General features: G+C 47.7%; 1 protein-coding gene across 1 annotated transcript; it reads left to right on the plus strand.

Annotated features, from left to right (window-relative positions):
• The first annotated feature begins 4,247 nt into the window (after nt 1–4,247).
• EFHC1 (EF-hand domain containing 1) lies at nt 4,248–24,481 on the plus strand. The gene is given in 12 exon segments (XM_065834985.2): nt 4,248–4,368; nt 10,602–10,823; nt 12,247–12,534; nt 14,593–14,742; nt 15,852–16,044; nt 16,374–16,594; nt 17,360–17,500; nt 19,313–19,526; nt 20,133–20,280; nt 21,715–21,931; nt 23,845–23,913; nt 23,915–24,481. Coding segments are annotated over 12 exon segments (2,160 nt in total). The 5' UTR covers nt 4,248–4,305; the 3' UTR covers nt 24,149–24,481.
• Nucleotides 24,482–25,263: the final 782 nt, after the last annotated feature.

The following is a 25,263-nucleotide window of genomic DNA, read 5'->3' on the forward strand; positions in this document are numbered from 1 at the left end:
GAAGAGCCTGCGTCCCTCCATGGCAACACTGGAGTCATGGGAGCTGTCCCACTGTGTCTTCCTGCTCCCAGCAAGATCGCAGCCCTGCAGCTGCACCCCGATCTCAAACTCGTCACGTGTAGTCCCCATCCTGCCTGCATTACACGCACTGCAGGGAAACACCCCAGCGCAGTCACTTCCCAATGAATGTTTTGGGGGATTTTGCCATAACTGTGCCTTGTAGGCACGTCCTAGCTGGCATGCAAAGGCTGGAGGTGACACTGCTTAAGCGCTGGTTTCTTGATTTTGTGATCCTTTTCTGTAACATAACTCCATGTCCTCTCCTCATCAGCCTTCTCCATCACTGCATGACAGGGCTGATGGTACCTGCTCTATCCTCCATCCCCCTGTATTCAGCACTGCTGAGGCTGCACCTCCAATCCTGGCGTCAGTTTTGGGCCCCTCGTGCCAAGAAAGGCCTTGAGGTGCCAGAGCGAGTTGAGAGAAGGGAACGGAGCTGGGGAAGGGGCTGGAGCACAAGTGTGATGGGAGCGGCTGAGGGAGCTGGGGGGTTCAGCTGGAGAACAGGAGCTGAGGGGAGACCTTCTGATCTCTGAACTGCCTGAAAGGAGCTTGGAGCCAGGGGGGGTCGGGCTCTGCTCCCCAGGAACAAGCGCCAGGAGCAGAGGAAACGGCCTCAAGTTGCGCCAGGGGAGGTTGAGGTTGGATCTGGGGAACAATTTCTTCCCCAAGGGGCTGTTGGGCATTGGAACAGGCTGCCCAGGGCAGTGCTGGAGTCACCATCCCTGGAGGAGCTTAAAAGACACATAGATGAGGTCCTTAGGGACATGATTTAGTGCCAGTGTGAGGTTAATGGTTGGACTCTATAATCTTGATGATCATCCCTCATTTAAACTCTCTTTACCAGCAGGATCATGTGCATTTGTATACATACCCCATTCCCCAGGATATACACTTGGTATGAATTTCAATCCTCAAAAAAATCTGCTCTTTTTCCATCTTCTACCACCACACTACTAATTTTAATGATTATTTCTTCATACACAGAGCAATGCTTCCGTACTGTTGTGCTTTTACCCACCAGAGGGCGAGATGCCGTCATCTATGTCTGCAAGAGAGGCCTCCAGTGCCACGAAAGCAGAGCCTTCAGCCTTAGTGCTCCAGACAGGCTTAGGAAAAAGCGCTGCCATCCAAGCAGGCAAGCAGCCAACTCTGCAAAGAGACGCATTTCCGAGTGAGGGATGTGCTTTGTGAACATCTTGCCCTCTGCCTAAGTGACAGGGATTTCACCAGACCTGTTAGGCCGAAGTTTTAAGTTTCCATGAAGTAAAACCTGGAAAAGAACGGGAGAAATTAGCAAAACAGAGAAACAGGAGTGTTAACTTTATTTAACATGAAACAAAACAAGAGACTTGTAGCATGCTGAGAAGAAACTGCTTGGTGATAGTGTTTTAGAGAACGCATTTAGTACATGGCCGTCATTATCCGATGTCACATACACATACCCTTGACACGTGAAAAGTCAGAGATGGTTATTTGCAAAAGAGGGAACTGGTTTATCCAAAGCACATGAAGCCAAATGCAAAAAGTAAAAGAGCTTCCAAGTCAGAGGAACGAGGCATTTTGGTCATTTCATGTGTCACCAGCCACACAGGAGAGAATGTGAAAGAAGGGAATCATTTTTACCTCAAGCACCAGATATTGCAGCAGCCAAGTTGCCTCACAAGAGGTCCTTTTACCCAGTAACTCTTTATCTGGTCTTCTCCTTGCAGCTCACAGGTAACAAGGGCAGAGACGCAAAGCATTAGCAACAAGCTCTAAGTGAATTGTTTCCTCCTTTGTTCTGCTAAGCAGCTGTTGAAGATGGTCTCAGGGACTAGGTCAGGGGAAGAACATTTCCCCATATTGCCTGCTGCTCATGTGGACTACAGAGAGAGAGGCCTTAGCAGCCTTGGAAAAAAACAACTGAACATGCTTGAAATTTAAGGTATTAAGCTACCTGCTGTGTTTTAAATTCTGCAGCTGTTCCCAGTGATGGCTCATCCTTTATCCTCCAGTTCTTAGGGCTTTTTGCTGGCTGAAGGTAAGACCTGATCTCAATCAAAAACAGTTTCTCTAGCTATGAAGTGATGAGCACTAAACTCGTTCCTTGGCAATATCCTTTTTAACACACCTTAATGAAATATTTGACCCTTCAGGGCCAATAGATGAGGTGGAAGAAATTAAAAAACCAACCAAGCTTGTATTGCTTCATCTGCAAGTCTGTTGGTCAGTTGGATAAAGGATGAAGCAGTGTAGAGAGTGGTGTGGGAGAACAGTCTGGTCTCTGAACCCCTCAATGTTTCACCAGATATATGGATATCTCAGCAACTGCCAACAAGCCCGGGCTTCTGAGAGTTTTTTTAAAAGACCCATTAGCAGTGGTCCTTGGATCCCTCTGGCCACAGACGGGGCGTATCGCAACAGCATCCACTCTTCTTGCATGAGGATTCACAGGCTGGGCTTTTTTATTGACGTGTATTACAGTAGCGTATATAAACACAATAGCCCAGTCTTTCCTCTAAAATACATAAGCTTTAAACAGATAAGAAATCTTGATAAATACTTCCTTTTCCCTTTCATGAGAGTAGGGATGTAGGAGGCTAAAGAGGCTCGGCTTAACCTTGCCAAGTCAGACTTGCCTGTACAAAGGTTGATGTCAAAAATGCAGCTGAATCCAAATGTTCCAACCAGTGCTTCAATTCCTTAGTCCTCATTTCTCTTCTCTCCTGCTTTATGGTCACTATTCCTAAGAAAGTACCAGCTCCTGCTACAGCTTTCCTAAATCTTCCTTTCTTCCTTGCCATCTACCTTAAAACACACAGGAGGAATGTGCTGGGACCATGGTCTCCCAGTTCTGTCCCTGCTCCTGTTCAAGTGCAACATCCTGCTTTGTGACCACAGATAAATCCCTTGGCCTTAGTTCCCCCCTCACGCAAAATGCAGGATAACAGCGCTCCTGCCCCATTGCAAGCCATGCACGGGGGCACTCTGCCATGCTGCCTTGTTAAAAAGTTGCCGTCCCTCTCCTAGATGATGGCCCACGGCAGCAAGTTTCCTTCTCTGAGCAAAGCTGCGTCCCTCGCTAAATTCAGGAAACCCTGCTTGGATATCACAGCAGGAGAAATTAGAGAGCAAACTTCACTCCCAGCACCTGCATCTGAGTCAGCACTCACATTAGATGCCATTCAGATCCAGCTCTTTCAGCCCTGCTTGGCCTTCAATCTATTATTTTCCTTTCTAAGCTCAGCAGGCTCATTCTTTATCTCCCACCGGCTGGCGTTCTTCTCTCTCCCACACCACGCTTAGACAGTCTGGCTGCATTTCTCTCTGCTTACAAAGCTCAGATCCTGCTGCTTGCCCTTGAAACGCAGCCTGGTCTGTCTTGTGCACCGCTGATAAACCGAGCAAGGCAATGACACATTAAAAACACTCTGCTCTCTGGTGATTCTCTCAGTTCTCTTTTATCTCTTGCATGTGAGAGTGACTTTTGCACAACCAACTTTTCCTTGATGCTTTCCGTGCTCCTTTTTGCTGCATTCTTCAAAAATACATTAAAATCATGTTTAAAAGAGAGGAACCGTCAGTGCTACGTGTTACAAAATGCACTATTTCACAGCAAATATACATACTATATACATAATAAACCAGCGCAATCACTTCTGCTGTTACAATTGAGCGCTCCAGGTTTGAATTTGGGTCTCCACAGCTGCTCCTCTCCCTGGTCACCGCAGAGAGACAACTCCCAAAGGCGGCCTGGCCCGTTTTGGAGGCCAAGAGATTTTAATAGCACGGCCCTCGTCCAGCTGTGCCGAGGGGGTGCTGCCCTGGCAGAGGGGATATCAAGTTCACACTGCGGGACGCTGACAGGGCCCGGCTGGGCGTGAGGGGGCAGAGGAACATGGCGGCGGGCTGTGCTGCAGCAGGCCGAAGCGCGCTCAAATCCGTAAGAAAAGATCATGAACACTTTCCACAGCTGACTGTTTCCACACTGCGGGGATGATGGAACACCGGGTCCCCTTCCCAGCGTCCCGGGGACGGCTCGGCCGCTCCTGCCGCCGCCCGGCCAGGCCCCACGGGCCGCGCTCCCGCCCTCCCGTTGCCACGGCAACCGCTCCCTGGCGCTCAGCGCGCAGGCGCGGGGTTCGTCCGGCTCACTGCGCATGCGCAACGCATCCCGACGCGCCTGCGCACTGGGCCGGCCGGCGGTTGCCGTGGAGACGGCGTCAGCGAAGCCGGGGAGGGAGCGGTAGCGGTTCCGCCGCCATGAGCTCGGAGCCGGGGCCGGGTCTGCCCTTCCTCCCGGGCTACGCCTTCCGGGACCCCATGGTGAGCGCAGTCCCCTCCCGGGGACCCCCTGCCCCCCGGCGCACCCCTAATCCCGGCCTGGTTTAGCACATCCCCCTGCTGGAAACCCGATCCCCTGAGAACCCCCCACCTGCTTCAGGGACCTGTGCTCTCTCCGGCTCCCCCGGGAATCTGGTATCCCCTGAATACACCTCCATGGAGCCTGGTGCTCCCTCAAACCCTCCCTTAACTCCCCAAGAGACTTGCCTCTCTCCCTCCTCCCCTTGCTCCCCACACCCCCAATGGAACAAATGACCCCCCGAACCCACCCCCAGGGAACCTGGTATTTCCTCAGACCACACTGATTCCCTCAAGCAGGCCTGGTTACCTCCCAAATTCACCTGATATCTCTGAGGGGACTTGGTGTCCTGTGAACCCATATCTTGGGAACCCGGTACCCCTCAAACTCACCCAACACACTTCACTTGGTACCCTGTGAAGTGACCCCCAAGGAACGTGGTGCCCTAGTAACTCACTTGATGCTCCCCAGCAAACCTGATACCCACTGACCTCTCCCGCAGGGGACTTGGTATTTCCTAAAGCCAACAAATAACTGTTGAGCTCACTTCTGGAGGACCTGAACTCTCTGAATGCACCTGGTATCCCCTGACTCCACCCACCGCAGACCTGGCGCTCCCTAAGTTCTCCACGGCTGTTCCCAGGGGACCAGGCATCTCTAAGCCCACTCTCCAGGGCACCTGGTACTCTTAATCTCATCCACAGGGAACCCATTGCATCTTGAACCCATCTGATATGCCCTGAAATTGTCCTGATAGCTGTGGAGACCTGGGTTCCCTCAGCCTCATTTGAGATCCCAAAAGCTTTCTCTGTAACTGCAGAACTACTATCTGCAAACTCACCCTATGGTGATCCAGTATATCTGAATCCATCCGGCAGTTCCCCTGCCAATCCATGTGGAACCCCAAGGGAAGGAATATCCCCATATTCACTTACAGACTTGACACCTGATTCTCCCAGGGAAACTCCTGTTTCTCTGCACCCTCTCAGTTTTCACAAAGAGATGTGTTCTGAATCTGCTACTCATTCTAATACTACCCTGAACCAGGACCCTTAAACGCACCTGATATCCCCTCAACTGTCTTGATACACCCAAGAGAACCAACCTGTCCAAACCTCAAGCAGTCCTCCAGTAGGAGCCAATCCTCAAAGCCAAAGGGAAACAGGAATGTCCTAGACCCAATTGCCACCCTTATTGGGACAGATAGACCCTGAAATCACCAATCTCCTGGACAACATATACCCTCCTGATACCCTTTCCTCCAAAGCTCAGGTACTTCCGCAAAGTACCTGAGCACAAGTGTGATGAGATCGGCTGAGGGACCTGGGGGGTTCAGCTGGAGAACAGGAGCTGAGGGGAGACCTTCTGATCTCTGAACTGCCTGAAAGGAGCTTGGAGCCAGGGGGGTCGGGCTCTGCTCCCAGGAACAAGCGCCAGGAGCAGAGGAAACGGCCTCAAGTTGCGCCAGGGGAGGTTGAGGTTGGATGTGGGGAACAATTTCTTCCCCAAAGGGCTGTGGGGCATTGGAACAGGCTGCCCAGGGCAGTGCTGGAGTCACCATCCCTGGAGGGGTTTAAAAGGCATTTAGACAATGTTCTTAGGGACATGGTTTTGTGCCAGAATTAGGTTAGGTTATGGTTGGACTCGATGATCCTGAGGGTCTTCCAACTGAAGTGATTCTATGATTCTATGAAATGCTCTCCCAGTATTGTCTGAAGAACCGAATCCTTGATAGCCCACAGGGATCTGAAGTTCTAGAACCTGATAACCTGATAATCTTCAGAGAACTGGTGTCCCTGCACAGAACTGATACCACCACAGCCCCCGGGATCCTCTTGAGGAAGTGAGAGCCCCCCAGCTCTTCCCAGGTTCCTTGGAAGAAGCACTTATTCTCAACCTCTGCACTTGAATTGATACCTAAATAAGGAAGCAACCTCTCTTTTCCCCATTCCCAATGGCCCACGCACTGAGGACCTTCCCAATATTCTCTTGACAAAGCGGTAACACAGGCGGGAATTGATACTCCCCGAGTTCCTCCCAGGACAGTTTCAGACCACCTGGCAGCTCTGCCCTTCCTTCTCCCTGGGAAACCAATATCTTGAGTCTTGACCTGATTTCTCAACTTCAGTTCAATGTTAACTAATGTCCATTTGAGAAACCAATATCCTTGGTCTTTCCTGGCTGCTTCAGAAGCAATGCTTGCAGATCTGTAGGGAGCAGATAGACCAGGGCATGCCTGGCATTTCCCTGGAGTTTAATATGCTCAGGAACAGGCTTTTCCATTTCCATAGGGCTCAGTACTCCAGGTGAAGCCCCTCCTTCTACCTCTTCCCTCCCAATACATCCAAATTAACTGGTCATCAGGAGAACAGGGCCCCAGTATCCTCTGGTACTGCAGGATGCAGAATCTGAAGTACTTGCGTGGGAACATTTGTCATGGGATATGGTGTACTAAAAAAAAACTAAAGAGAAATACCTTAGGACAATACTCCTTGTGCTTGATATTCCCATTGAAAACTGACTCCTCCACAACAAGCACTTCCATGTCTTCTTGATATGTCGCTCAGATTGTGCTCTACAGAAGAGAGAACTTCTTACCAATCTGCTCTACCCCTTGGTAAATCTATTGCAGATTGTAGAAACATGGAATGGTTTGGGTCAGAAGGGACCTTCAAAGCTCCCCCAGTGCCACCCCTGCCATGAGCAGCGACATCTTCACCAGCTCAGGTTGCTCAGAGCCCCGTCCAGCCTGGCCTGGGATGTCTCCAGGGATGGTTCATCCACCACCTCTCTGCCCAACCTGGGACAGGCTCTCACCACCCTCATTGTCAACAATTTCTTCCTCATGTCTGCCTGAATCTCCCTCCTTTAGTTTAAAACCATCACCCCTTGTCCTATCACAACAGGCCCTGCTAAAAAGCCTGTCCCCATCTTTCTTATCAGTCCCTTTTAAGTCCAGAAGGGCCACACTAAGGTCTCCCCGGAGCTTCTCTTCTCCAGCTGAACACCCCAGCTCTCTCAGCCTGTCCTCCCAGCAGAGCTGTTCCAGCCTCGGATCATTTCTGGGGCTCCTCTGGCCCCTCTCCAACAGCTCCATGTGTGTCCTGTGCTGAGGACCCAGAGCTGGACCAGCACTGCAGGGGGATCAGCCCACTCTGCTCTTCCCGTGTCACTTACAGAACCTTTTTGCCTCCTGGGAGAGAGACCTCGTGCTTATTTGATCTTCCCATGGAAATGCTGATTCTCCCAAAGGAGGAAATCTTCCACCTCCTGCCACCACAGTGCTCATCGTATTTCTAGAGGACACTTCTATTTCCTATGTAACCTGTGATAGGAATTTCTATAACTCATGATTGCTCCTCAAATGGAATGGGGAGGAACTCCTAAAGGATCTTAGCAACGCTGAAGGGATCTAGTGCTCCCTTAGGAACATAGTGTCCTACCAGTGGTGGCATTGTCACTAACACCTGTTTGATAGATGTCCTCTTGACAAGGACTGTGATGTGCTTTGGGAAACCCAGTCCAGTTCATTCTAGATGCTTTTATGGGAGCCCAGTTCTCTCCATTCTCCTAAATATGAGTCTCTTTTCTTTATTCTGCTTTTGTGTGGGTTAGAGTTACCCAAGGATAAATTATCACTGTACCGATCTTAATGATGCCTTCCAGCATGAACAGTCAAACTATTTTCTAAGTCGGGGACGAGTGAGTTCTGCAACAGTAAGTGGAGTCATTTACTCATAACGAATACTCTTAATCCTGAAGTAATAAAGGTTATCTCAGAATTATTCTCTACTTCATAATATTATCTCCTCAACGTCATTTATAACATCTTGGAAATCTGCAACGCAAATTTCTGCCCCTGGCAATACGTTATTTCCTTTATCAGTAAAATCCTGCTTGCTTTAGTCAGGAAAACGCTTCTACCGACTTCAGCAGCACTGTCTGTAAGTAGGAAACACCCACGGGACATAGCAAAGCAAATCATTATTTTAGAGTAACCTGAAATATTGAACTATCGGTTCTGTTTTGAGGAGATCTGGACTCCAGAAAGGGTTTTGCAGTGTTCCTCAGGCTGGGCTATCAAGTCGCTTTGCCTCCGATTTCCAATCTATAACATGAGTATGGCAATACTTGTTTTCCAAGTGGATGCTGAGAAGTGCTGAAGAAGACCTCTGTCTTCAAATAAAATAGTATTGTTGTCGCTTGGCATTCATGTGGCAGAAACAGAGACGCTGTGAGCGGGATCGGTGAAGCGTTATAGACTTGGCAAAAAGAAGGACTTAATTCAGTGGAATTTCTTCCAATGTGGACTGGCAGCAACTGAGATTAGCAGTTTAGATTCTGGGTTTTCCCTTTTAAATTTACGTTAGTCACCTGATAATGTGAGATGGCATCCGTGCTCGCTTTGGAGATCCTATGGGCCCTGGGAGTCCCATGAATTGATGAGCTCTGTTCTTTAGGCAATTGTGGGCCCATAAAAGCCTGTGCACTCCTGATATTGCTCTGTTTAAAGACAAACTTCCTGATTTTCCTTGAATATTTTCCCCACGGTTTTCCATTGGTATTTATTTAACAGAAGGAAAGGGCCGTTCTGCAGCAGGGCTAATGTTTATAAGACATTCTGTTAACACGTCTTCAGTGTTCTTGTTTTCACCCAAACGTGTTTTCCTAACTGCTCCGTCCCCAGCGTTGCAAGATCTGCAGTGCCAGTTTGAAGAGAAAACAGGCAATTATGTGAAATTCAAGCAGGACCTTGAGGGTATAAATAAGATTAGAGGCTTAACTGTGAGGGGCGAGGGTAAAGAAGTGGTTCACATGCTGAACTCATTGCGAGTCTGGGTTTGGAAAAGGAGCTGAAGCTTGTTCCTTCAGAAATGTGTACAACTGTTTTACTTGGTTAAAGTCATAGAATCATATACTAGTTTGGGTTGAAGGGACCTCCAAAGCTCATCTAATCCAACCCCTGCCATGAGCAGGGACATCTTCACCAGCTCAGGTTGCTCAGAGCCCCGTCCAGCCTGGCCGGGCATGTCTCCAGGGATGGTTCATCCACCACCTCTCTGCCCAACCTGGGACAGTGTTGTACCACATTTATACAGTATTTAACTACGGTATTTAAGTCAAAGTAAATCCAGGGATTTTATTACCAGGGACTCACAATTTCTCCTGCTTTCTCTGGAGCATTAAGCATTGAAAGCCCAGTGGGACCAGCCAGGCAGGTGCTATTTAAATGCTCTCAGGTGAGGTACAAGGCGTGACGGACTCTACAGCAAGAGGAGAAGCTTGTTGTCATGCAAGTCCGATCCGAATCTTCAGTAGTGAAGAACTAGGCTGACAGACCTCAGATCCTACTCACAGCTCTGACATTTTCATGTTGTGTGTCCTTAAGCAAAGCGGGGACCTTCCCATGGCAGCTGGATCATTATTTAGCTTGAAGAACGGCTCAGGGCATGGGGCAGGTAGCAAAGATCAGTGAAAGGCTTCAAAAAGCTCAAAATCAAGATTAAACCCACAATGCAATAAATAACAGCTAAATCCTATAGCCAGTATTATACAGTATTAATCTGCTATAGGGTCTTGCAGGGTTGTGGTTATTCAATGTGATCCTTGCATGGGCTGTGGAGAGAGGTGGTGGAGCAGCTGATGCGCTTTGGTGTGTTTCATAATTGCAGTTCTGCAAGCGCAGTGCACCTTGATTTAACCCAGCAAAGAAAATCCTGTGCATATCAGCCCCAGGAGAGGGTTAACACAATAAAAAGTGATGGAAAACACAGAGGATGCACAACATAGTCATGGGAGCACCGTAAGGCAATAACAGCACGAGGTGTCACGGTGCTGCCATAACACAGAGTAGGGAACACATGGTTTGTGAGATAAATAGTAGGGTGGATAAAATGGTGCCACCTCATTCTAGGCACTGAGAATGGTGGCAATGGGGAAATTAAGTGATATAAGTTCTCAGGGAGTCTGTCGGTGCTGTGATTTGAGGTCACTCTGATGCTTTATTCCTTACTGTTTTTTCAGCCTTCTCGATCTAAATGTAAAATCTGATTGCAAATAACTGCTGCAGTAGGTTAGGATAAAACACCGGGAGTGTAGGGGGGTACATTCTGGATATTCCACTCTTACTGTTTTCCTGTGCTTTCAGCTTTTCAGTGTGCATGTGGTGTTCTAACAGCTGGATTTCCTTCCACAGAAAACGTCTTTCCATCGGTCGCAGACTCTGGGCTACAGAAATGGATTCGCCTTTTCTCGGCTGCCGACGGTGGGGGCCGGCGGGGAGCGGCTCCACGTCAATCAGCTTTCTCAAGCTGAATTAGATGATTTATCCAATGCGAGACCCGTGCTGACCTATGGGCCGGCCAAGCCGGCTCCACCTTCGGGCTTCGTTCCAGCACACGTGGCTTTTGACAAAAAGGTAGAAAGCAGCTTATTCCAGGAATATCGCCAGCCAAGTTTGGAGATATAAACAGCTCCAGGGTTCATGGGACAGCGTACAGCAGTTTTCAGATGCCACAGCCCTTAGTCAGAGACAGCTGAACCCCAGACTGAAAGAGGCTTTCTTTGCTCGGGAGGAGGATTATAACACATAAACCATGCAAGACATTCCCCACAAGTTACGCTCGAGCGTTTCCAGCAGGCGTTGGAAAAGAAGTTTGATTAACTCTAAAAAACTTCTGTTTATAACCCTGTAAACTGGAGCCTGGACTTCGGTGTTTCCAAAACTCTATTGAGATTGTAACTGAACAAGACAGTCTGCAACAGGGGCTGTTTTGCTGTGGTTTATCTATTTATGCCGGTGTTTGTCACCGCAGTGTGTTACAGCCTGTGTTGCTTGGTGATTTTATGGGGCTGGGAGGTGGCTGTGTGTCTGCTGGAGCAGCCCGGAGCTGACCCTTGATTTTAAATGCTCCGGTCACACCGATTGCGAGCCGGTGAGCGCAGCCGCAGACAGAGCCGAGACAGTGCAGGGTTTGCACGCTACCAGCCGGCTTGGAACAGCAGTTTGCAGCCAATATTCAGCCCATCTGTGAGACAGGCCGGGGAACAGATGTGCTGTGTTAATCACTTAACCTGTTCCTTCAGAATAACGTCTATTTTGCCGTTTGATCTGTCAGATACTTCTCTTAGTTCAAGCCAGAGTTACAGGAGCCCCAGTGCTGCTAGGGGAACTCATGGTCCCTTTTGAAGCACTTTTGCTGGCTTTATTATCACTTAATTACCTATGCCTGATGCGGGCTGGGTATGCAAGGCTTGATTGGCCACCTTTTAGGGGCGATTAATGATCTTGGGAGGAATATTCCTCATACCTGCCGAGCACAGGGACTGTGACTGACTTGACCGATGTATCTCCCTGTTTGTCCATTACAGATTAGGTTTTGCTGCCAGTGAGGAATAGACGTGACTTCCAATGACCCGTGCAGATTTTAAAATATACAGATGTGGTTGAACTTTTTACTGAAATCTCCCTAAGTCAGGGTATGCAAGGCTGACAATAGTAAGAATAAGTCACATATGTTAGTAAACTAACTTACTGGCAGTAACCAAACACCCGGCAGTAGATGAAATAGCAGGTGATCAAGAAGTAGGAAAAAAGCTGTGCTTTTTACGCTTGCCTCATGTACCACATTTGCAAAAGGCAAATCTTGATAAAAGCCCTCATGATGCCTCCGCCATCACTCACAGATTAGGCCACAGCTGGCTTTGATGATTTTATAGATTACAATCCTGTGACTTTGCCCTGCCAAAGCGCATTACAAACAAATTATTTATTTTAGTAGACTAATTGTGGTCTTCAAATTGTTTCTCTCTCTCCCTTTGGAATATTTCCCCTTTGGCAGATTTTGAAGTTTGATGCCTATTTCCAGGAAGACGTTCCTCTCTCTCAACAAGAGCATTACCGGATCCGCCAAGTGGGTATCTATTACTATTTGGAAGATGACAGCATGACCGTCATCGAGCCTTTCGTGGACAACGCGGGTTTTCGCCAAGGCACTCTTCTCCGACGCCACCGTGTGCCCAAGAACGACCAGGGGGAGCATTACCACTGGAAAGATCTGAATCGGGGCATGAACATCACCATGTATGGCAGGACGTACCGCATCGTCGACTGCGACCGATTCACACAGGTGTGATTCTTGTGCCAAAAACATGAACACTGGGAATCCCAGGAGTTACAGGTGACCAGACCTGCTGGGGTCCAGCACTCTGCATCTGTAGCTTTCAGAATAAGGTTGCTTACAATATTTCATTTTGCTTTTTGTGAAGGTCTCTTTCTTCAATGAGGAGGCCAAGGTATGATACTTGCTGAGGGCATATCAATTGCTTGATATTTTTGCCCCAGGGAGTCCATCCTTCATCCTCAGGACTTCTCCTTATGATATAAATTCTAAGTTCATGTCTGCATATACAGCAGTTTAACTGTTAGGGCCCGGATGAAACATTGTGCATAAATGAGAGGGAAATTACTGATCCTAACTCTTTTTTTTGACTCAAAGCTCTTAAGTTAGGAATAGGGAAAGGGAATGCAGTCCCTAACTCTGTACCTATCTACAGCCAAGCCAGAAGAGCAGTCATGATCCGTGGGTTGAGAATTGTGGTATGAACTGACCTTTCTAAGAAAGCTTACTCATTGCCTGCTGTTCTATTTCTGTATCAGTAAGTGAAATAATAATGATCCAGAAACAAATAATAACAAATAATGGTATCTTGTTAGATTGTCCCCAGTATAATCTCAGCCCTGGACAACTATTATTCTTCCAAGCAGTTCCCAGGAGTTAGAATGCTCCGGGTACCATTCCTAATATGCGAGTTACGTACAGCCAACCTGTCCTGGAGGGTGAGGGAGTTTAGCTGCACGTTGTTCCTTTTCAGTTGGCCTCGGTGCCCAGGAACATTCCCAAGTATGTGCAATATATAGGTGTATATGTGGCTGTTGAGAACATGTGGGGCCAGCTCTGCTGGAGCTGGATGACTGTTCAAGCCAGTTCATGTCAAATGAAGAGCTGGTTCTTACGTAAATGCTGGTTGGTTGATGGAAAACATGACATGAGCTATATGGGTCTACATCTCAAGGCCACTAGTCTATTTATCATTAACTGGCACCCTCCAGACCAGAAAACAGTGAGTTTGAAAGTGTGCACCTGCCTTGTGAGTCTTCAGGTTGATCTCTTGTGCCTGTTGGAGATGTTTGCATAGGTGCTTCTTGGGCTGAATGTTTTCATGGCCAAAAAGATCCATTGACTTCCCAAGGCCATTGACTTCAGAGGTAGTTCGGGGTGACTGATGTGAGTACACAAGTAATACCCTACAGCTTGTTGATGCATCCCAGTTAATTAAAAAAATCCCTTTATGAACAAGCAGATTGGCCTGTTTTTGTGGGAAAAGTACTTCTCCTGAAAGACAGACTGGAGCTGCCACATTTCCTTGTGGCCTGAAGGGCCTTGGTGGCTAACACTGAATTCCACTGTCTGACACACTGGGGAGCCCCAAGTCTCTTGCAAATTCAGAACTGGCTACATCTGCGGTTATGCGCTAATTTAATCTTTTTCATTTCCATAAAACAGACCAAATGACAGTTATCCTTCATTTGAAGCCCTAAGGCAAAGGAAAACTGTGCTCAAGTGAAATCTGAGCTAGGATGTTGAGGATAGGACTGCCCTAAGTAATTAAAGGGCAAGCAAAGCTAAGAAGCAGCTTAAACAGAAATATCTTCGTCATCTCACTGTAGGAAAGGTTTTGAGGTGCTGGAGCAAGTTGAGAGAAGAGAATGGAGCTGGTGAGGGGCTGGAGCACAAATGTGATGGGAGCGGCTGAGGGACCTGGGTGGGGATTAGATTGGATCTGGGGAACAATTTCTTCCCCAAAGGGCTGTGGAGCATTGGAACAGGCTGCCCAGGGCAGTGCTGGAGTCACCATCCCTGGAGGGGCTTAAAAGGCATTTAGATGAGGTTCTTAGGGACATGGCTTAGTGCTAGGATTAGCTTATGTTTGGATTCAATGATCTCTTCCAAATGCAATGGTTCTATGATCTCCTATTGTATTTGCTGTTGCAGTAGAACTAAACTCCTGCAGCCTGGTGGTCTGTGGGTGTTCTGACAGCACTCACCTCAGCTCATCTGTAATCTCTAGTTACCTCTTACCTTCAGAACTCACGGCAACATTAATACCTCAGCTGACCTCCCTAGGTGTTCCTGGAGAGCCAAGGAATTGAGCTGAACCCTCCAGAGGAGATGGTTTTCGATCCCTACATAGAAATGCGTCGGACGCCTATGCGCAAGTACATCACACCTTCAGATTTCGACCAGTTCAAGCAGTTTCTGACTTACGACAAGCAGGTGAGAGAGCTGGTAGTGATTACCCACGTTACAGACTGTATGTGTTATTGAAATCCAAGTTTTGAGAGTGTCTACAGCCTTATTCATTCTAAAAAATCTCAGACCACTGAACAGGCTCCGGATTTTCCTCTTGTCTTTAGTGACAAACAAAATCTTTTATCTTTTTAGCTGAGCTTTGTGTCTTGTGAACAGCTTCTCTTTGGATTGCAGACTGACCTCTAGATCCGCCATCTCTCCCTCTCTTTCTGTTGGGATGAGATAAGCCACCTGCCTTGGGAAATGAGCAGGGCCAGATGCAGTTTGAATACGAATGGGTGTGCTGCATCCACTCATCTATTCCCATAAAACATCAGTGCCAGGTGCCAGAGTTGAGGATTTCAGACGAACACAAATGCCCCTTGCTCTGAGCGAATTCTCCCTGTGCACACAGCTGACTAACACCTCCCCGCTCCTCTGGATCTTCTTTTCATCTGGCAACAAGTTAATAACCCCTATAGACAACTTCTATAACAGAAAATGAAACAGGAGTGGGACATGACCTGAGTTCTGCTTATTTCCACCAGGCAGGAATAAGATGGGTCTGCAGTGAACACAGCATCCTCAGGACTGCCGAGTGCATTGCCCTCTGCCTTCCTCAGCATGACAACAGTATAGAATTGCCCATGAAATGAATGGTTTAAGAGTCAAAACAAGATTCTTGTGTTGCTACACCAAGTTTCATTATAAAAATCACTTCCCTTAACACTACTTCCCTACTCATTGCTGGGCGATTATTCTCTGTTGCTTTTTAATCACTTCCCCCTCCCCTCCCAATGTTTCCTCATGAACTTGAACTGAATTTCTTGTCTTGGCATAAACTGTTTTATCTCTCTTGCTGCTTTCAAGCTAAGCCAGGCCTGTCCATGTCTGCAGGCTCCTGCTGCCCTTCCCACCGCTGCCTCAGCTGCCCATTCACCCCAGTGCCCCAGCACAAGTTCTTCTGTACATGGTAGAGAAGGTTACTGAGATGCCCCCAATCACCGCACCCTTCTCAACCCACTTCATTTGGATGGAGCATCACTAATTCGAATCCACGGTTGTTTTCTCTGTCTCTTTCTCCTCCACCCTAGGTCCTTCGCTTCTACGCCATTTGGGACGACACCAACAACATGTTTGGTGAGAAACGGTCTTGTGTCATCCATTACTACCTGGCAGATGACACAGTGGAGGTTCGGGAAGTCTACAAGCAAAATGATGGCAAAGATCGATTCCCAGTACTGATAAGACGCCAACGCTTGCCCAAAACCTTAGTGGAAAAGACAAGTGAGTTTAGATTGGCCAGCCCATCTGTCTTGGTGGTTCAGACACAAAAGTGGTGGCTGTGTCAAAGGTACACGAAGTCTGGAGGATTTTTGCTGAGAACCCTCCTAGTGTCATTGTTTTTTGGCCAAAGTTCTTTAAATGATAACTAAATTCTTTATCTTTTGGCAAACTGTGTCGAGACAGTTGTACCAACAGTTCCCTGACGCTATTTATACAGCTTTGCTTTTGTATCCCTTTTCACCAGGAAACATCAACATCTACCTGATTGATTGATTGATCGATTGATTGATTGACTGATTTTTTTTCTCCTTTGGTTCCCTCGTCCTTAGAGAACTTCCCAAGCTGTGTGATGGAGATCTCCGATCACGAGGTACTGGAGTGGTACACAGCTAAAGATTTTGCGGTCGGCAGGTCTACCACCCTCCTCGGACGCACCTTCTTCATCTATGATTGCGATGAGTTCACACGAAACTTCTACCGTGACAAATTTGGCATCACAGACTTCCAGCCGGTGGAAATGGAGAAGAAACCACCTGAGGAAGTCCCGCAGGTAACGCAAACCATTTCTCAAAGAAAGGGAGAGAAGGAAGCAGTTGCTGTAAGCTCTTATAGTAAAATATACATTCAGCTTAGTAAAAACCTATAGTAAACAAGCTCAGCTTAAAGAAAAGACACTTGAAAAAGACAGGGCAAGAATGGTCATAATCAAATGAAAATCCTCTGAAACTGTTGATTTTAATACCGTAAAGGACAATGCACTTGCTAATAGTGATAGAAAGAGCCCTGCTTAGGTCTGTGCTAGAAAATTAACCAGTGTCAGGGTTTGGTTTTGGCTGGGAAGCCAGCTGGCACAGTCTAGCTGCACTCGTGCTACTAAACTCTCCCTCAACCTCCAAAACAGGGTTGATAAGTCCAAACTGCCTACTGGGGATGGTCACTGTCCTTGTTACCTCCAAAACTGAGCCTAGAAATAGTTTGGAGTGCTGGCTGGCCTAGACCACGATGGGGAATAGCTTAACAGGGTAACCATACAGAAGGTGAAGTTCCTGTGCACATGAAGGTTTTGTTATTAATATAACCATAGTCTCTTTGTTCAGAGAAATTACCTGGCTTTCTTTCAGATTTTCTTAATTCTCTTAAATATTTATATACGTAAGGGGTCCAACACACGGCCAGGCTAGTAGCATCTCTAAGGATGTAACGGCTTTGCTGCCTGGCAACAGAAGATTTGTTTCTGAACAGCTGATTTCTGATAAGCTGTCTTGCAAACATTGCCTTGGTCTTTATTTCTGCTCGTTATCTCTTCTGGATGCAGGTAATTCCTCCCTATAATGGTTTTGGCATGCTCGAAGACTCTCTTCAGAACTGCTTTTCTCTGATTCCAAAGCCTCCCCGGAAAGATATCGCTAAAATGCTAGAGAATGACAAGAAGGTGCTGCGATACCAGGTGGCCCTGGTGAGTATTTTACTGCGGCACCAGCTTATACCGTAGGGTCTGAAGGATGAGAGGAACAGTTTGCTCAGGCTGTTAGCAAATCCTCCTCTGTGCTGGTGGGAAAAGAGGGTTCCCCAAGGCAACACCGGTGCCGCTCAGGGGATGCTGTTTGTGTCCTTGCTGTGACAACTAGTAGCACGCAAAGGTAGTAAAACAACAAAACAAAACCAAACCAAGGGCAGAAAGTACCAAACAGCCGGGCTACAAAACTACAGCCATTTATGGAAAAACTCCCACTGACATCAGCACGTGACAGATGAAATGGCATCGCAAGTGGGCACTGCGCCTCTGCCTGCCTTCAACTATGGCCACAAATGGCAGCTTGCTGTCCCCCCGCTGCCAGCTCCTGGCTCCTTCCCTGAGCTCGTTCTGGCCATGGCACCCACCCAAGTGCCAGCACAGGAGCCCATGGGGATGGTGCAGAGAACAGCATGGGGGAAAGGGACCTGGGGTCCTGGGGACAGCAGGATGACCATGAGCCAGCACTGGGCCCTTGTGGCCAGGAAGGCCAATGGTACCTGGGGTGGGTTAGAAGGGGGTGGTCAGTAGGTCAGAGAGGTTCTCCTGCCCTGGGTTCTCCTGCTCTGCCTTGGGTAGACCACAGCTGGAATCTTGTGTCCAGTTGTGGCCCCTCAGTTCCAGAAGGACAGGGAACTGCTGCAGAGAGTCCAGCGCAGCCACCAAGATGCTGAAGGGAGTGGAGCATCTCCCGTGTGAGGAAAGGCTGAGGGAGCTGGGGCTCTGGAGTTGGAGAAGAGGAGACTGAGGGGTGACTCATTCATGGGGATCACTATGGAAAGGGGGAGTGTCAGGAGGATGGAGGCAGGCTCTTCTCAGTGACAACCAATGATAGGACAAGGGGTAGTGGGTACAAACTGGAACACAAGAGGTTCCACTTATATTTGAGAAGAAACTTCTTCCCGGTGAGGGTGTCAGAGCCTGGCCCAGGCTGCCCAGGGAGGTTGTGGAGTCTCCTTCTCTGCAGACATTCAAACCCGCCTGGACACCTTCCTGTGGAACCTCAGCTGGGTGTTCCTGCTCCATGGGGGGATTGCACTGGATGAGCTTTCCAGGGCCCTTCAACCCCTGCCATTCTGGGATTCTGTGATCCTGTGTTTTCCACCCACAGCATTTGGAGCCTGGCTTTTGTGCCAACTTTACTGTTGGTTCACGCAAGGAGCCTCTGGCCCATCCAGCAACAGCATTTCCTGCGCTGCCTGGTCGCAGCCCTCTTCAAGTGCCCAGGGTGAATAAGTGCTGATTTATTTTCCTGATTGTGCTGGAGTTCCTAAAGGTCACAGCTAACAAGTCCAGATCCACTTAATTTTAAACTAAGCAAATAAACCCATTGGTGTGTCAAGGGAGTGTCTTGCTGTGACTAAGAGCAGTACCAACCTCTCTCAGGCACTCAGTATAATCAAAAATATAATGTTAATGCTAAATTCCATACAACATATTCCTTTTTCTTTGATTACTCAGTCTGTGGAAACACTGAATACGCTTGGTGACTGCAGCCCAGATTCTGCTTCTGTTGGCCTGACCAGAGCAAGTCGCCTTTGAAATTCGGATACTCCACACTGTCTAGGGCTTTGTTGTGCTATGTCAGCATATCTGTAGCTTCTGGCCTACATCAAGTGTTTTGTTTAGTCAGCTATTAAAATAACTACCAACTCTCGGTGCTTCTGAGTGGGGTACTAGGTATTTCTAAACACTAGGTATTTCTAAACACAGGGAATAAAGACCTGCTTAAAACTTTGCTTACTTTTCCTCTAGGAGTCACCAAACCCTGAGGACAGAAAGCGTCGTTTCATCCTCTCATATTTCCTCTCAGATGACATGATCAGTATCTATGAACCCCCAGTCCGTAACTCTGGCATTATCGGAGGCAAATACTTAAGAAAGACCAGAGTCGCCAAGCCAGGCTCTACTACAGAGAATGCCACGTACTATGAGCCCTCTGACCTCATCATTGGTTCGACAATTGAAGGTAAAATCCAGCCTGGATTGATAATTATTCTCTGTGCATTGCTCTGATATGTCATTTATTGATGAACAGTGCATATACCTTCCTTCACTTGAAACATTTCTTCCTTCTGGGTCTCATCACATTTGAGTTTCCAGATGATAACCAAATGCTGTACATTGATATAACTCTGTTAGTGTCAATGTTTGGACCTTTGCCATAATTAGGAAAAGAGCTACATTCTCCATAGTATGTGTTCAGTTTACATTTTGGGACATGCCAGGATTCACAGGATTAAATCTATGCCAGATGACTACCAGCAGCAAAAACCATAAATCTATCCTGCATGGAAAATAAATCTAACAAACACTGAAATATTTAGAAACACACCAGTGCTAATGAGGGAGTCACTCCAGGTCCAAGCATGGAGCCTTTACTCTCAGCAGCTGCTTTTCTTGCAGCAAAACTCCCTTTGAGTCGATGAAACTCTCCTCACTTTGAGGACTGAAACACAGAGCAGAGCTTGCTTAAACCTGGGCCCAGCCACAAGAGAGAAACCGTCTTCTCTCTTGAATGCTGAAGTGAGTTGAAAGGCAAGTAACGCTGCTTTCTTTAACGCCTCTTCCCCAGTGTTTGGCCACAGGTTTGTTATCACCGACGCTGATGAATACGTGCTTAATTACATGGAGAGCAATGCAGAGCGTTTCCCTGCGGCCACGCTGCAGTCCCTGAGGGATCATATTCGCCCGCAGCAGGTGGGGAAGGAGGCTGCCAACAGGTAGGCTTCAAAGGATGGTGTTGTGGAGCTAAATAAGGCTCAGGTTGACAGCTAAGGGAGCTTTCGGCAGCCTCCACGGGCTCCAGCCTGCTGTGCAGCGGCTGCTTTGCTGATCATTCATCTCCAAGAGCCCCTGTCTGGACATATATGGAGGGAATCACGTCTGTACAACATGACGTGGTGGCTGCTGCTGACCAGAAACCCTGCGGGACGGCTGTCGAGGTTTTGATTGCAAGGTGACAATAAAACCGTGGCAGATGTATTGTTAACCCGCTCGCCCCCCTTCCCACTAAGGACAGGTGATAGGGAAGGAAAGAAGGACAGAGAAAAGAGAATGGGAAAAATTAAAAATGTATTACTAATGCTACTGATAAAATAGAGAAAATAATACAAAATATACAAAACCAATCTTGAAAGTCCCGGCAACTGCAGAGCCGGCACCCGAAATCCTGGGCTGGACTCTGCAGCCAATGGAGCTGGATTCAGTCTCTCACTGGCCTCAATTTGCAGGGATGACTCGCAAGGTCCTCTCCTAATGTCACCATGAGGAAAAGGGACGAGATCCTCGTGATCTCCCACTTTTATATTAAATATTCACGTGAATGGGATGTTATACTCTGTTTGTCATTTTTTGGTCACCTGTTTCTCGTTGCCCCTCTGGCGAGATGTGCATCCATCCTTATCAATGACCTCGCATTCCATTGCTGTGTTCACCAAAACGTGTATCTGGTTTTCCAGGAAAACGCAGCTAATCTGAAAGCTTTAGCTGACAGGCAAATTCACTAAAAGAGAAACTTGTTTTTAACAAAACCAGGACAACAGCTCTGGCTCAGCAGCTGCGATCCGTTCAGAGTCATCTTTTCCCCAAAGACAGCAGTTCAGTTGAGCAGCTGCTGTGACAGTACCTGCATGAGCTACCGGATGGTTCCAAGCTCAGTGGAGAGTTGCTGGAGTCTTTATTTCTTCATTTGCTCTGGCTGTGCTTATCAGCCTATGAGAACCTAGACCACATCCTCTTTCTTAGCTGTCCGGACCCATTTCAGGTGACCCAGTAACAACCTTATTACCTCACAAGACACTTGGGAGTCAGTATCGTGGTAGTTCAGGGGCTCTGGTTGAAATCAGAGTTTCAAATGGTTCCTGGGGCTGTATGGAGCACACAAGGCAGTGCTTCTTGTCCCAGAACGCTTGAAGAAAAAGTGCATGGGGGAAATGTCCTGAAAAAGGAAAATAGTTTACCTGGTGCTCCAAGGTCAAGACTGAGCTTCATCTCCAAGTCCAAACTGAGATGAGCTTGACGTAAAAATGATCTTGCCGTAAAAAAGCAACCACCCAGAGGCCTGCAGTGTGTTCAGAAATATAGTCTGGGCAGCCCGCACACAAATGTCACAGTAAGGCTTTTACATGAATTCCTGTTCTTCCTTTCTCCTACAGCGACATCCCCACACTTGGGACCAGCAGGCAGGAACTGGATGACTTAATTATGCAGGTTCGGGAAGAGCTGAAGCTCCATAAGCACTTGAACATCGACAATGTTCGCAAGGAGCTTCTTCAGTGCGACCAGGATGGCTCTGGCATTGTGGACAAAGGGACGTTTTTAGCCGCCCTTGAGAGCACGTGTGTGCCGACCAACGCCTTGCTGGTTAACAAGGTCAGAGGGAAGGGCTGCTTCATGTTAAAGGAAGAGATAATAATGTCTACAGAGAAGGAGACTCCACAACCTCCTTGGGCAGCCTGGTCCAGGCTCTGCCACCCTCACTGGGAAGAAGTTTCTTCTCAAATTTAAGTGGAACCTCTTGTGTTCCAGCTTCAACCCACTACCCCTTGTCCTATCACTGGTTGTCACCGAGAAGAGCCTGGCTCCATCCTCCTGACACTCACCCTTTACATATCTGTAAACATTAATGAGGTCACCCCTCAGTCTCCTCTTCTCCAGCTCCAGAGCCCCAGCTCCCTCAGCCTTTCCTCACACGGGAGATGCTCCACTCCCTTCAGCATCTTGGTGGCTGCGCTGGACTCTCTGCAGCAGTTCCCTGTCCTTCTGGAACTGAGGGGCCACAACTGGACACAAGATTCCAGGTGTGGTCTCCCCAGGGCAGAGCAGAGGGGCAGGAGAACCTCTCTGACCTACTGACCACCCCCTTCTAACCCACCCCAGGTACCATTGGCCTTCCTGGCCACAAGGGCCCAGTGCTGGCTCATGCTCACCCTGCTGTCCCCAGGACCCCCAGGTCCCTTTCCCCTACACTGCTCTCTAATAGCTCATTCCCCAACTTACACTGGAACCTGGGGTTGTTCCTGCCCACATTCAAGACTCTACACTTGCTCTTGTTATATTTTATTAAATTTTTCCTGCCCAACTCTCCAGCCTGTCCAGGTCTCTGATGGCAGCACAGCTTCCAGTGTCAGCCACTCCTCCCAGCTTGGTGTCACCAGCAAACTTGCTGACAGTCACTCTATTCCCTCATCCAAATAATTGATTAATATATTGAATAATACCGGCCCCAGCACTGACCCTTGAACACTCCACTAGAGACAGGCCTCAACTGGACTCTCCCTCATTGACCCTAAGTATTGTACCAAAACAAAACAAAAAAAGGAAATTAGAATCATAAGCGCTTAGTTAACACAACTAAAACACAGGCTTGCTGGGCGCACTATGGAGACCACAGCCTGCAGACCAGAAAATGTGAGGGAAGTGAAGAGGGAAATTGGTGCAGCGGGGCTGGAGGCTCCTTCAGGAATACGGCTGGCAAGGATGCTTGCTTAGCATGATGTGATATGCAGTAGATTAGTGGCCAATAAAGGCATACTTGGCGTTTAAAGAAACATGGAAATCAGAGGGAGTAGCTCCCTTGATTAAAAAAATTTAAAAAATTCCAAACCAGCCAACCGTGAGCATCACAGCCCTGCTTAGAAACATACACAGGCGGGGGATTTAAGTCTCTTAATGGAGTTCAGCACAGACCCCTCTTCCCTGGGGAGTCACAACATGGTGACACGTCCGTGTCCCCAGAATGGGAGATAACCGATGTGCCCAACAGCACGTGGGGAACCTCTGACAACTGAGGCTGAACCCCACGTTTCAACCTCCATTTAGGACCTAAGCACTACAAAGCGTCCCTCTTCTCTCTTCAAATCTTACTAATAGCATGCTCAGAGCCCTCAGGAATGCAGCTGTGCTATACATTAAACATATGGCAGAGTTAAGCACTGTCTGGGTTGGAGAGCAGTGCAGATATCAGTCACACCAGAGCAACCTTAGTTAAATTTGTCTCCTGGTGACAAGGGGAAGAAGAATCTTTACAAGGAACTCCGTGGCTTCACTTCATTGTTTTTGTGGATTTGTTGCCATTGTGGTGATACCTGGAAGCAACCAGGATTCAACTCAAACTCTTCTTGCATAGGTGCCATCTGTAAGCACTCGTTACCTGTGATTCAGAACTACTAAGGTGGTAGGCGCTTCCACACAGGGGAATAAGATCTATGCGCTTTCCCCTATAAAAAAGAAATTTGCAACTTCCAGCTCTTTATTTTGTTTATTTCTTTCCCTTATTTCCTCAGCTGATTGACCTATGTTCTTGTGGAGAAGACAAGATAAACTACCGTGACTTCCTTAGAGCTCTACCCTCCTGATCTTCCCCCAGAAGATGAAGAACAAGACCAGCAATACCATTCTTATGAGCTGAGTTTAAGACATCATACTTCAAAAAGGATGCTCTGGTCGTCACCCTTGCTTCACTCGCTGTCCCCCTTTCTGTCCCTACTAGAACCAACTAATTCCACCCTCACTTTGACTTTTGTTCCTTCCAGACCTCTCCCCGCCCTTTTAGCTGCTGCCAAACTCAACCTCGCAACTGGATATTGAAACAAAACCTACATGAGAAAGAAATTTGGAGAACCAAAGCCAGGTTCTCTTGCTGATTTCTCAACTTGTTAATACAGCACAAGGTTTGCTAGAGCTGAAGCTCTCTAAAGCCTGGTGTCATGACCACTCTAGATTTCTTTTACAGAGCCTAAAGGTGCTTTTCATCTTCAAGCAGCAAAAACTGCCAGTTTCAATTGTAATTTTCATTGTTATTTCCATTGCAGGATGATCTAAGAACCCTGCCGTGCACTACGATAAACTCACTTTTACGAGTCGGAATGTAAGCAAGTCATGCATGGCTGCTAAAAAATTAATAAATCTGCTTTAAATAAATTACCTCATGGCTGGAATAGCTAAGGATTGAAGTGAGGGGGGAAAAAATGCCCTAAAAGTGTGATTCTGGGAGTGGTGAGTTGAGCTCCAAATGTGACAGCAGTTTTGCATTTGGTAACAAAAGCTTGGGAGAACGGGTTTAGGACTGCGATACAATCTAAACCCATCTTAGGCCTTACCAGACAGGTCCAATGAAAAGGGAAAAAAACCGAGCAGTTTGCATAGCAATAGAGTTATGAGACTTTGGACTGTCCACGGAGCTAATCCTAATTGGATATTAGGAAAAAATTATTCATGGAAAGGGCTGTTGGGCGTTGGAACAAGCTGCCCAGGGCAGTGGTGGAGTCACCATCCCTGGAGGGGTTTAAAAGGTGTTTAGATGAGGTTCTTAGGGATGTGGTTTAGTGCTGGATTTAGGTTAAGGTTGGACTCGATGATCCTGAGTGTCTCTTCCAACCAAAATGATTCTAAAGGCCACACGGATCAGCTTTTCCAGCCCGAGAACTTAGAGATGAAATGACGTTCGGATGTAGAAAAGTCTCAAACTGTTTTCTGCACATGCTACGAAACTGTAACCTAAAACTCAGCCCAATCGTGCAGCACGCTCAGCTGCAGAGAATCTACAATTTAGCTCACCATAAAGTATGCATCTAAACCACACCAGATAAATCGTATCCTCCAAACGGCCTCATCCTCCGCTCCCAACGATAAGGCGGCCACAGAAAACTCACTCAGAAGCAGCTGAAACGTGAGAAGATGAAGCTCATCTGCAGGGAATAGGA

This window comes from Patagioenas fasciata, chromosome 3 (genome assembly GCF_037038585.1).
Source record: "Patagioenas fasciata isolate bPatFas1 chromosome 3, bPatFas1.hap1, whole genome shotgun sequence".
Taxonomy (NCBI): Eukaryota; Metazoa; Chordata; class Aves; order Columbiformes; family Columbidae; genus Patagioenas; species Patagioenas fasciata.